This window comes from Vombatus ursinus, unplaced genomic scaffold (assembly GCF_900497805.2).
Source record: "Vombatus ursinus unplaced genomic scaffold, bare-nosed wombat genome assembly UNPS02014322.1, whole genome shotgun sequence".
NCBI lineage: Eukaryota > Metazoa > Chordata > Mammalia > Diprotodontia > Vombatidae > Vombatus > Vombatus ursinus.
This window is the reverse complement of record NW_020954100.1, coordinates 58,546-72,052: the sequence shown is the minus strand read 5'-3', so window position 1 is coordinate 72,052 and position 13,507 is coordinate 58,546. Positions and strand designations below refer to the sequence as shown.

Sequence of the window (13,507 nt, the reverse complement as noted above, 5' to 3'; positions counted from 1 at the left end):
ACCTCAGCCTCTGAAGGTTGAGCTAACCTTCTTTTCTATCCCAAACCACCCAGGTGGGGCAGCTATTGGTTCTACCCAGGTTTGGGTGGGGATAAATTCTTTGAATATGTTGCTCAAGGCTGGGACTAACAGAAGTAAATGACCCAATCAAAGTTCAGGTCCAGCCCCTCATTATAATATTCATTTTCTTATTAATTGTTAGCCAATCAGAGTTGATTGCCATCCTTGGAACACTCCTCTTTCAAAAAGGCACTTGCACCTGTCTCCTCCTGACTCCTAGAGTCTTTCACCCAGCACCAGTTATGGTATACCTTCAAACAAGTCCACTGGTGGGGTAGACCCAACAAATCATTGTGCATCTCAGATGGAAGAAGATCCTGTGGAGCACATAGTGACAGGTTGTAGCCTTGAACCTCTGGCCCATTTATTGGAATAAAAAGTTAAAATTTAAAAAACTTAAGAGGCATATAAGGCATGAACCTGCTGCCATCATTTTCCTTGGTCTAAGAGAGGGAGGGTCAAATGACAATCCTTCTATTAAAATGTTGGTATTATTAATAAAATGATTAAATCATCCAGAAACTATGTTTCTTGAACTTTTTTAAATGTGATGGTTACAAATGAAAAACAATCCCTCACTAAGGGGAGAAAATTCCAGTTATTTTGAATACTTGGCAATCAAGATTCCCCATCCTTCATTGCCTGATCCCTTATTGCCATTCTTCTCTATCCAACCAAGGCCCCTAGGTGGATATAAATGTTTACTTTTTACTCCTTCCCTCAATCCCTCCCTCCCTCCTTGCTTACCTCCCTTCTTCCCTCCCTTCCTTCCTTTCTTCCTCCATGTCTCACTCTAAAGCCACCCATCACTATGCTCTCTGCAATGCCTATACCACTAGCAACAAATTTGATTTCACCTTAAATCTTTTCCTTTACCATGACTCTCATTTTCTACCTCTCATGGAGATTTGGCTACTTTCTGATGAAATGGTGCTCTGTGCCTCCCTATTTAGAGCTGGCTAGACATGCACTGATTCTTTCCAAGTTACTGGCTGAGGTGAGGGAGCTGGAATACTCTTTACTCACTATTGTCACTTTCAGGTTCTCCCTTTGCCATCACCACTAAGCAACTTCTCTTCTGAGGCTCATTCAATCTATATCTACCACTCAATCAAAATTTTATTAGCTGTTATCTATTGACTTTTGGAACTCTTCTCTTCTTTCCTCAATGAGTTCAAGGCCTGGATCAAGACACTTCTCTCCTCATCAACTGCTGCCATCACATTAGAGGACTTCATCATCCATAATGATATTTCCTTAAATACCCAAATACCCTCAGTTTACTTCTCATGACCTACTTCTCTACTCCAGCTCAGTTATATACAAAGATGGTCATATCCTTATCTTCTTGTCATGAACACATGCAACAGTTCCATGTTTATGAACTTGGAAATGTCCTCATTTAATTGCAAGCCATTGCTGTTCTTTTTGCTATTTTCTGCCTTTTAGACCCAAATACCATTCATCTACACCGTGACATCCAATCCCTCGATGCTCTGTCTTTGACTTTCTTCTTTTCTTACTCTATATTACTTTACTTTGGTGATCTCAATAGCTCCCATGTTTTCAATGATCATCTCTATGCAGATAATTCTTCAGTCTACTTATCTAACCCTAACCTCTTTGCTGACCTCTAGTAACATTTTCAATGGTTTATTGGACTTCTTTAAGTGGATGTTCAAAAGACTTCTTAAAATAAGCACGTCCAAAACAGAACACATTATCTTTTCCCTCACACCTTCCCCTCTTCCTAACCTTCTTATTCCTGTTGAGGGTAACTAAATTCTTCTCACTCACACAGGCTCCCAACCCAGGTGTCATTCTTGACTTCTCACTCTTTTTCATGACCCCCATATCAAATCTGTTGCTAAGGCCTATAAATTTTTACCTTGGTAAAGTTTCTCACATATAACCCTATCTCTCCTCTGACTTTGCCACCATCCTGGTTCAGATCCCCATCACCTCACATCAGGAAAACTGCAATTGCCTACTGCTTGGTCTGCTTCATGACTAGAGCATGGATACACCAGGTACTTGTTTGAGCTCAAAGAACACCTGATTCTGGGATTTTGCTGTGGTTGAGATCATCCAGAGGGTGAGCATGAAGGACTGTTGTTATGCCAAACTCAGGGCAGAGCTTGCTTGCTGGGCCTTAGCTCTGGAAAACAGAGTGTCTCCTAATATCTTGACATTTGATAACTTTATGTGGAGTTTTAGATGTGACCAGTATACAATGCCAATGGTGATGAGATGAATGATTTTCTGTGTAAGGTAATTTGGAAACACATTCAGCTAAATTGAGGTCACCTAATTGGTTTTGTTTCAAATTTCAAATGCATAATATTGTTTATGGTATTGTTATATTTCTAGATTTTCTTATAGTGTGACATTTGGTAAACAACTGTATCAGCTATATCATTAGAAAAGCAACTTCTCTTATAATCTGAATGTTATTAGATGAAGAATTATACTTATTACTATAATATAAAATATTAGTACTTATATATAATATATAACATATTTTATATATAATATAAATACTTAATATTACATTGTTATTAACTGTGTTAAAAGAAGGCAAAAAAAGTCTGAAAACTGTTATGTTATTTTATCAACCCTGCTGACCAAATGTTGTAATATTCTGAAATAACGTAATTAAGAACTTGTAAACTGCCAGGGTTGCCTACATTTAAGAGGAAGTTTTATCTAAAATTTACTTTTGAAAATTATGAGATCGTTAACTAAGTTATTTGGACTTGTTGTCATAATGTCAAAGCCTATCAGTTAGTTATATGGGTGTTTTAAAAAGGAAAATTGATAATTGATTAATGTGGTATAAAGAAAAGACCTTGTAAAATCTCTTTTGTAAACCTAGAAGAATTCTTGGAACCATCTGAGGGAAGTTTTCAAGCCTGCTTATGATGTAGAGTGTGTTTCATCTCAGGTTATTTGTCTACTACTTGTGGAGGTGTTAGATTGATAGATTGATAAATACACACATACACACACACACACAAACACAAACACAATCACATAGTTAAATAATTTGCAAGTTGCAAGTTAAATAATTAGTGATAGTTTTTGACTCAGGGCATGCCATGCACTCTACCAAATAGCTTTTACCTCTCTCCCAGACATTGAGGAAGACCATTAAGATTAAATTAATTCTACACTTTGACTCTGGAAAACATAGGCTGGTTCATGACAACTTGGATGAGGTGTTTGGATAACATGTTTCTATGAACTCCCTGAGATGGCCAAGCAACTGCTGACAATGATAAAAACTTTTGGTGTACTTCGGACAGAATTCCTTCCCCTCTCACTTTGTGGAGGCTTGTCTATCTTTAAGCTCCTTCGACACTCAAGGGATGGCCTTTCTTTCTTTCAAGCATTGAAATGACTACTGGCAAAAGTTGGAAAGGGAAATTCAGCTGGATTGTTATCCCCATATCATCTCCAGAGCAGAGAGAATTGTGGAAGATATGAAAGGAAGGGAGAAAATGAAAAGCAAGAAACAAAGAAGCAAGAGATGAGAAAAATCTAAGAGGGAAGAAGAAAGAAAGGAAATAGGGCAGGAAGGAAGGGACAAAGTTAGATAAGAAACATTAAGCACTTACTTAATGGAGGCCAGTGTCTGCCTCTGTGCTAGGCTCTCTTCATTACTATCTCAATGGATCCTCAAAGCCCCCTTCTGATGTAGGTCCTGTGATAACTCCCACTTTATAAATGAGGAAACTGAGGTAGACAGCAGTTAAGAGAAAATCCTGAGTCACCACTTCTTAAGAATCTGAGACCCTGAATAATATTCACTTTCTTCTTGGAAAGCACTGAAATCTCAGTGGAGTTTGGGGATTCCCCTCTGCCAGCCAGGAGCACTTGCATATCTGAATTAGGTTAATAATACCTTCTAACTTTCAACCTCATTTTCAGGAAAGTCTTTGCTTGATTTCTAATCTCACTCTCACATTCCAGAAAGTGGAAGTTGTCCAGAGTACAATGCCAATACCTCTTTACAATATTGTTGGAAACATATAGAAAAAATACTGAAATAACGCTCCATGGAAAGATAGTAGTGTTCTTTAGAAATAAATTTTATTGAAGTGTTGTTTATCTCGGTCACCAGAATTGCAAACACTATCCCCCCACCATCCCTTCTCTCCCAGACAGTCATCTCAGATAACAGATGATTTTAAGCAAAAGCATGAAAGGGGAAGAGAAAAGTCAATAAAACTCATGGACATATCAACAAAATCTGCAAAACAGCATGACCAAGAACATTCCACCTCTGAAAAGTAATCAGGTCGGGGCATCTTCTCTTATCTCTTCTTTGGGGAACGGATTTTTCTATATAAATTTGCCACGTGGGCAGCTATTGGCTTTTGTGTTTGGAATGAAGGGGTTCTTGGCATTTTCTTGACTTTTTCATTTCCTTAAAAACTGTCTCAAGAAGGGACAGGGCAGACAAGTGTGGTAATGCTGGTTCCCCTAGTGATGGACTTGTCTTCCACTCAGCTCCTAACTAGGGAAAAAGGAAAGAGGAAGAGAAATAGGGAGTGAATCTGAGGAAAACCTTACGTGCAAATGTCCAAAGTGGCCTCACCATGGTCTCTACTGGTCACTGGTAGCCTCTAGAATCTGAGTACACATTGACTGCCAGGGATTTCCTCCAGGCATTGCAAAGTGGCAGCAGGTGTCTCCCAGCTTAACCCACACAGGCAAAAGTCAGGAAAGGAACTGCAGCTGGGACACAGCTCTGGTTCCACCCATTCAGAAAAGTGAATCCCTCTTGTTCCATATCTGGGAGTCAGATTGGACTTGGGCCATAGAAGGGCATCTTCCAAATCTTCCAACTGTCCTGGTACAAACTGAGATGACATGAGACCTCCTTCATCAGAACTCACTTCCTGTCCACTGCTGTCTGGGTCACCTGATATTGACATGGTGATCCCTTCATCTAAAATGGAGCCTGAAGATAAGGCTTTGCAAACTTTCCATTGATATCTTGCTTCACACTCTGGGTGCACTTCTAGCTCCTTCACTTTCACTTCTACAGCTTTTCCTATTCTCTCTGCAGCTTTTCTGTGGATGAGTTCCAACTTAGTTTGCACATTGCAAAGGTGACAGCAAGCTGTGCACATTCCTTGTTCTTGCAGTTTGACTGTGAAAGAGAAAAAGTGGATGATGGGTCAGGTATGGGGAGGGTACACTCAAGCGATCTCGACAAGAGAACAAAAACAAGTGGCAAAACTCTATCAACACTTTTGAATTACATCAAAAATTGTAAAATCTACCCATTTTAAACCCTTTCTGGAAGATTCACTCTTCGCCTCACTATGAGATTCCCCCAACATTTCAAGGCCTCCTCAAGGCTCTCCCAGCAGCCCGTCCTCAATACTCACCATAGCAATTGCTGGAGACATCATTGGCATGATCATCGTGGCTATGATTGTCACTGGGGTCACACCTGCTGTCATGCTTGTCATTGCTGTTATCAGAATGGCCACCATCACTGTCCTCACTGCTGTAGTCTTTACTGTCATCAGTCTGGTAGGCAGGTGGGAGGTCAGGACACAAGAGGGCATCTTCCAAGTCTTCCCAATGTCCAAGGATAAACTGGAATGGCAAAGTTGGCAAATAAAGCAAAAGGAGTTCTTCATCAGAATCCAGTTCACTTCCACTGTCCTCTGAATGACTATGATTCCCAGCAGGCATCAGGGCTGCACAGGTGAAATAGAAAGGGCCGGTAGCAGAGGACCCGAAATACAGATTCTTAGGACTTTTGGGAAAGGGAGTCTCTCCAGAAGCCTCTGGGAAATGTAATTTGGAGGTTATGCCTGTGCAGGTGCAGTGCCCAGCTCTGAGGAGCTCCAGGAGCTGGGTGGAGTACAGAACCCATTCCCCAGCTTAATTTACCTGCTGAAATCCTGCTGCTGAGAACTCCACTGCCTCGAGAGCAAGAGGAGTGTTTGTAATCTGGGTGCAGCCCGGCAGCGCACAGAGCAGATCCAACCTGGCCTTACCTGCTGCAGTGTGAGATGCTTCTTTGGACTCCTGGCTTCTCAGCTCTGGAAGCAACCTCAAGCATCCAGCAGGGGTTGCACTGACACAGGAGCCCCCATCAGTGTGTTGTGTGATGCTGATCCTCTCAAGAGGGTTTCTTCTTTGCAGGTCCAAGATTCTGGTAGGAAAGGCCGAGGGTTTTAGGATTATTGGAGCCTTGTGTTCCTTTGGTCCCCCACATACCCAAATCATTTCCAGGATAATTGCTATTGTTTGAATTGTACCCTAAGACCCCTGATTTCTAAAGACTTTTGAGGAGCATCTCAAGTGTCTGCAGGGTCCTGATAGAATGTAAACTTAGTGAGAGCAAAGACTCTCTTCTTATGTCTTTGTATCCCCAGGATCTAGCTAAGTGCTTGGCCCAATGTTGGGGCTTGATAATGTTCTATTGGATGATAGTTGGATTTTCGATGAGGTTCAGGGGCTGTAGACCTTGGCTCCATTCTGACCTGAAGAATCAGTTTAGTGTAGTGGGCAGGGTACTGTATTGGGAGTCAAGAAGACCTAGATTATAATCCCACCTATAATCCCAATCACTAGCAGCGTGACCATGGGCAATTCACTAAACTTTTCTGTGTCTTAGTTTCTTCATCTGTAAAATGTAGGCGAGGACCTCTAAGGTCCCTTCCAACTCTAAATCTATGAACTTAGGAAAAGTTCAGATTTAAGTCCCAGAGAAAATGTCTGTTTGAAAGACATCTACTATTTTGTACAATATCCTTCTCCGTAAGTTCTCTGGTCCCCAGGAATAAAACTTACCTCTGGGGAATGAAGATGGAAAACCTGGATGGTGATGAAGAAATGTTCACCTCAATTGAACAAATATTAAGTACCTACTGTGTGCAGAGCACTGTGGTAGGAACTGGAGGTATAAATTCTGGTCCTCATGGAACTAAGAGTTTAGTAGGGAAATATAACAGCTAAATGCAAAGTAGTATACAATAACTTCAGTAGAGGGGAGCAAAAAACATGCTATGTGAGACCTGTGAGTGGAAAGGTCATTATCAACTTTGGGTGGCACAAATCAGGGAAATTTCCATGCAAGAATTTAAATGATGCATAGAACTCTAATAGAAAAAGAGGTTAAGGGAGGACATTTTAGGCATAAGGAACAATATGAATAAAGATGAGGTAATCTGTGCTTCTGTGGTCTTTTTGTTCTTTTAATGCATTTTATTGATATATTTGTGTATTTACATCATCATAATTTCCCTAGGATCGCTTCCTCCTCCCTGAGAGCCATCCATCCAATATAGAAATAGTGTTTTTTAAAAAGAAGGAAAAATTAGCATAACTAATAAGCCTAGAGATGGTGTCTCTGGGTCGAAGAATGTGGACATTTTAAGTCACTTTATTTGCATAATTCCACATTTTAATGGATTTTAGCAATTCACAGATCAACCAAACAATTTTTGAAAATTACTCCCGTCTCTTGTCATCTTTGCTAATTTGCAGAGCATGAGGTGAAATTTGATACGATATTTTTTCCCATTCAACTGCTCCCCTTTTTATCCTAGGTGCATTAATTTTGTGCAGAAGCTTTTCAGTTTCATACAATCAAAGTTTACTATTTTACCATTAATAATTACCTTTATCTCTTATTTGACTAAAGCTACATCTCCTTCTCATAGCTGTGAGAGATATATGATCTAATTCTCTTCTTTTTTAATAGTGTGATTTTTAATATTAGTCATACTGTGGAAATTTATGTAAGATGTTGATCTAATCCTAATTTCTGGTACACCTCTTTCCAATTTTTGCAGCAGTTTTTATCAAATAGGGAATTATTTTTAAGTATTTTACACTTTCTACTTTATTAAACATTGGATTATTGAGTTTTATTATTTCTGATTCTCCCTTGTATGATATGTTCCATTGACCTATCCTTCTCATTTTTTTAGACCAATACCAGATGGTTTTGATGACTGCTGCTTTATAATATAGTTCGAGGCTGGAAGTTCTACTTCACCTTTTTAATCATTTCCTTTGATATTTTAGATCTTTTGTTTATCTAAATGAACTTTTAAAATAATTTTATCAAGTTCTTTGAAGTATCCCTTTGTTATTTTGGCATAGCATTAAAAGCATAAATTAATTTTGGTACTATTGTCATTTTTATTTTATTGGCATTGTCAAGCAAAGAGCATCAAATATTCCTCCAGCTATTTAAGTTCTTTATTTCCTCAAGAGCACTTTTTAATTGAATCTACAATTCTTTTATTTTTCCTCTGCATCCTGATTCCTAGGTCATGTGTTTTGGTAGATTGACCTCTGGATAATTTATCCATTTTGTATTTATTTGGAATGGGATTTCCCTTTCTATTATTTCCTCATGGATTTTGTTATTATTATTTAGAAATTCAGTAGATTTTGAGTTTTTGTTTCATAGTCTGTGGTTTTGTCTTGATTAGTATTTTCTGATTCCCTAAGATTTTTTAAATATGCTGTCATATCATTAGCAAATACGGATGGTTTTAGCTTCTCTTTACCTATCAGTGCAATTTATGATTGACCTTTGCCCTCTACTTGGTCTCCTTTTTTGGCCATCAGCTTCAAAATCTCCTTCCTTATCTTCCTACTCTTCTGGGTTTCTGTTGCCCCAGGAGCTGATTCCCTTTCTCTTGAGGGAGGATGAATGGTCTCCCTATTCATCAAATTCCTGCAGATTATACCTCTTTAAGAGAAAACTGTCAATAGAGCAGTCTGGTTCACTAAGTGCTCAGATATGGTGGTTATGTGTGACATATCTATATACTTAATTGGTCCCAGGTGAAATATATAGAAGTAGGGTAAAGGATAAGGTGATTGAAGTCATGTAGGTGGTAGTAGAACTGTTCTGATGATACCTCATTGCTTTTTCCACCACTAACTATCCTTTAAACAAAAGACAGCCCTGACCTGGTAGAATGAAGACCTGGATTCCGTAACCTTTGGGTTGGGTAGGATATATCACACTTAATTAGTCAGATTGGGCCCAAACGTTCTCTGGGATCCAAATAGACATATAGGAGCCTAGATCCCAAATAACTATGTATGTCAAGGACAGAGATTCTTAATCCTTTTTGTTTGTTTTATGGATCCCTTTGGCAGCCTAGTGAAGCTCCCCTTTTCAAAAAAAATTTAATTGAATAAAATAGAGATGATTAAAAAGAAATCAATTGTATTGAAATGCAGTTATCAAAATATTTTTAAAAGGGAAAAGAACTATTTGTACAAAAATATTTATGGCATCTTTTTGTGATGGCAAAGAATTGGAAATTGAAGGGATGCCTATCAATTGGGGAATGGAAGAACAAGTTTTGGTATATGAATGTAATGGAATACTATTGTGCTATAAGAGATGATGAGTGGGCTGATTTCAAAAAAATCCTGGAAAGACTTCCATGAACTGAGGAAAAGTGAAGTGAGCAGAACAAGAAGAATGTTGTACACGGTAACATCATTATTGTAAGGATGATCAACTGTTAATGACAGCTATTCTCAGCAATACAATGATCCAAGACAATTCCAAAGGACTCATGATGGAAAATACTGTCCACCTCCAGAAAAATAACTGATGAAGTCTGAATGCAGATCAAAGCATACTGTTTTTCACTTTATTTTTTTCATGTTTTCCCCCTTTTGTTCTGTGTCTTCTTTCACAACATGACTATGAATATAGAAACATATTTTGCAAGATTTCACATATATAACCTATATTAAATTTCTTACTGTCTCAGGGAGGGGAAAAGTGAAGGAGGGAGAAAATTTTGTACTCAGAATTTTAAAAAAAGAATGTTAAAAATTGTTTTTACATGTAAATGGGGGAAATTATATAGATACATATGTGTGTATATATGTGTATATATATATATATATATATTTCATAAATTCCAAGTTAAGAATCTTTGGTCTTCCAAGAAAAAGCCTCAGCAGCCTCTAAACAATTGTAAAAAATTGGCCCTTAGTAGAGGTGCAACAAAAGAATCAATAGTAAGGGATGTTGGTGAGTAAAGAAGTGATGCCAGTGTGTTAAGGATAAGGTATCCCCCTCTAGAAGGCAGTTCACAAGCAAAAGCAGCGAAGCATTTATGTATCAATCCTCAGTAGCATGGATGCAACCAGGTAGAACAAAAAATAGGCAAACAAGTCAAAGCTGAAAACAGCAGGACCTTTTATTTGTTGAGGTGCACCCAAGGAAGCACCAAGAGGATTGTAAGGACAACTTAGGAAGGATGCTGGTGGAGCATCTACTCCTCTGCTTGGGTATCAGTTGATATCTCCCAAACAAGCCCAGTTTGACATTCCCATATTGTGGCTGGGAAAAAATAGGGAAGAGTTATCAAGTCAAGTACTTCACACCAAGGAGCCTCAGGCACAGTTGACTGCAGGCTGTGCCAAGAGGAGAGAGACCACAATGTCCTGGTGAGAGAGTCTCCAGTATTTCACTTGTTATGCCAAGTTTTTATTGAGACTCCTTGGGTCTATCTTTGCCTCATACTTAAGGATAATTCTGGGATCAGAGCAGCTCAAGTGTTTTATAGAGAGGGAAAGATTACCCACTCAGATGTATCTGTCTGGTTTTGCAGGCAGAAACCTGGCAATCAGATAGAAAACTGGAAATTTTCAGTGTGCAAGCTGCCAGAGATAGAAGATTTAGTGGCTGGAGTTCTGGAAAAGACAGAAGGCAGGAAGGAAGGGCTACCAGGGTACTAGACAGGGAGAAGAGGCATGACTAGGGCATATTTTCTCCATTTTGAATGGAGAAAGACTAGCGTAAAAATTCAAAGGTTTTTTCAGATAATAAAGCCTAGTGGGTTCAAAAGGGGTTGTCTATTGACAAATGTCATTACAATTAAGACACGACCAAAAAGTTCAATCATAGATACACAAAAAGGACATGAATAAATTTTCAGGCATCTCTTCTCCCTCTAGCAGGATATCTAAGGAAATATTACAGAATGGCCCCTGACCCTGGAACCTCACTTATTTTTTTAATGATTCTTGAGTGTTTCTATCTGGCCTCAGCAGGATTATATAGCATTTGGGAATGAAAATGCAACCCAGTAGCCCAGCACTGGAGCTCAAGATGGAGAAGACTTCTACAGCCACCATGGCCTTCCCCTTGGTGCTCTGGTAGGTGGGAAAGAGGGAGAGCCAGACACTGAAGAATGCCAACATGCTGAAGGTGATGAACTTGGCTTCATTGTAGGTGTCAGGAAGGTTCCTGGCCAGGAAGGCCACAATGAAGCTACCAAGGGCCAGGAAGCCCATGCAGCCCAGGACACAGTAAAAGGCAATGACAGATCCCTCATTACACTCCATAATGATGTATCCAGGCTCAGAATTCATGTTTATATCTGGAAAGGGGGGAGAAGTTCCCAACCATATGCAACAAAAAGTCACCTGGATCAGAGAGCAGATGAGAACAATAGAGATGGACACTCTAGGTCTCACCCAGTTCCTGATCCTGCTTCCTGGTCTTGTTGCTTTAAAGGCCAGAACCACAGTGATAGTTTTGGCCAAATTAGAGGAAACTGCAACAGTAAACACAACTGCAAACATCGTCTACCATAGGAGGCATGTTACTGAGGATGGGCAGCCAAGAAAGAGCAAAGAGCAGAGGAAACGGAAGCAGAGGGAGATAAGGAGGGCATAGCTGAGATTCCTGTTCTTGGCTTTGACTATGGGAGTATCTTGGTACTTCACAAAGATCCCAAGGACCACAGCTGTGAGGAGACAGAAGAAAAGAGCAGTACAGGCCAGAACGAATCCCAAAGGTTCTTCAATATTGAGGAAGGTCACTACCTTGGGGAGGCAGCCATCTCTCATTCCATTTGGAAACTTATCTTCTGGGCATTTCACACAGTTGTCCATATGTACAGTAGACAAAAAATTCCCAATGTATGATAGTCAGTTTAGAAGTTTATTTGGATTTCTAAAATCCTCTCAGTAGCTCAAGTCAGTCTTGCCATCTCCATAGAACAAAAGGCCCTCTCCTGCTCTAAATCATGTTCTCATTTCCATGGTTTACAGCCCCATCATGCACCACACAAGACCCCCAGAGAAATAGACCACATGAAACACTGATGCAAGAATGGTTGTCAATTGTGTCAATCAATTGCTCTTCACCCTCTTAAAGTAACTAACAAAGTCACTCTGGCTCTGATACCATTGTAAGGTGAGAACACCTTTATTAACTTAATTGATCAAACTAGTATTTGCTCAGGCAAGTCTTTGAAAAAAAATGGCAAGCCAGTTAAGAACTCGGCATAATTCAAGTGTGAACCAACCATGAAGGAGACAACAATTTCACTCTAGTCCCTGAGCGGAAATCACTTATGGTGAAGATACAGGAGAGAGGAACCCTTCACTGCCCACACCCAGAGGAGAGCCTTGAGAATGTCAGAAGGTTTCAGGCCTTCTCAAAGATGTCTTAGCATCATCCTAAGGACATCATCATGTAGGACCAGGAACTGAAGACAAACTAGAGACATTGAGGAAAGGTAGCTTTAAGATATTGCAAGGAACTCAGAAAAATAAAACCATCCCATGCCTCAGGAGTACTTCATGAGCCCCTCAAAAAGGGGAGATCCAAGGGTTGGGAGTTACTTTCTTTGGCACATGAGTTCTAAGCTTAAGCTCATTTTCTGCTGGACTCTATATGTGCTTGTGGAACTGCATGCCTCCCCTTGAGGGGAAAGGGGATGATTTGCACTTAGTATTCTTACTGTGTCAATTTAGTAAATGTCTGTTCCTGATAGCCAAATGACTCTGGCTGATTAACTGATGTCAACTAATAATCAATGGCAGAAGTTCATTGGTGGAGACTTGTGAGCTATAGTATTAAAAACCATGGCCCCTACCTTTCAGCAACTCCTAGGATCCTTAGTGGAGAAGCAGCCAATTTTGCCCTAGGGCCCTAGCCTGCCAGTGCCAGTGGGAATTGAGAGAGTATGCACAGGACATTGATTTACTCTCCTCCTTGAAGGTACAACATCCAGAATAACACCAGGAAATAAAGTAGAAGAACATTATGGAGTTCTGCAATTGCACTATTGCAGTTCTTTCAGAGACTTACATGCATCCACTTCCTTGCTGCATTTCAATTCATTCAAGTGCTGGGCTGATACACCAAAGGCATTGTTAAACTCTGATGAATCCTTTCACTGCCCTACTGAATGTCGGTACGGACTCTGGTACTCATTTTCAGTACAAAACTGAAACATCACTTCCAACATCCTGTCATGCAGAGTCTATAGTTACTGTTACTATATAGCTTTACAAGCCAGATGGAATGTTGAGGATGTGAGAGAATGGCTGGAAGTTTTTGAGAGTCTAGGCAGAGAGAATTAATGAAGAAGAGTTGAGGTAAAAGTGTGAAGACAAAAAATCATCAGGAGAACTG

The 13,507-nt window shown here is 39.7% G+C and overlaps 1 protein-coding gene across 1 annotated transcript in view; it reads right to left on the bottom strand.

Annotated features, from left to right (window-relative positions):
• Positions 1-11,085: 11,085 nt before the first annotated feature.
• The window catches only part of LOC114042247 (vomeronasal type-2 receptor 26-like), a 30,978-nt gene continuing 28,556 nt past the window's right edge, over positions 11,086-13,507 (bottom strand). The window contains 1 exon segment of the mRNA XM_027860906.1: positions 11,086-11,978. Within this exon segment, the coding sequence (XP_027716707.1) occupies positions 11,086-11,978 (893 nt within the window).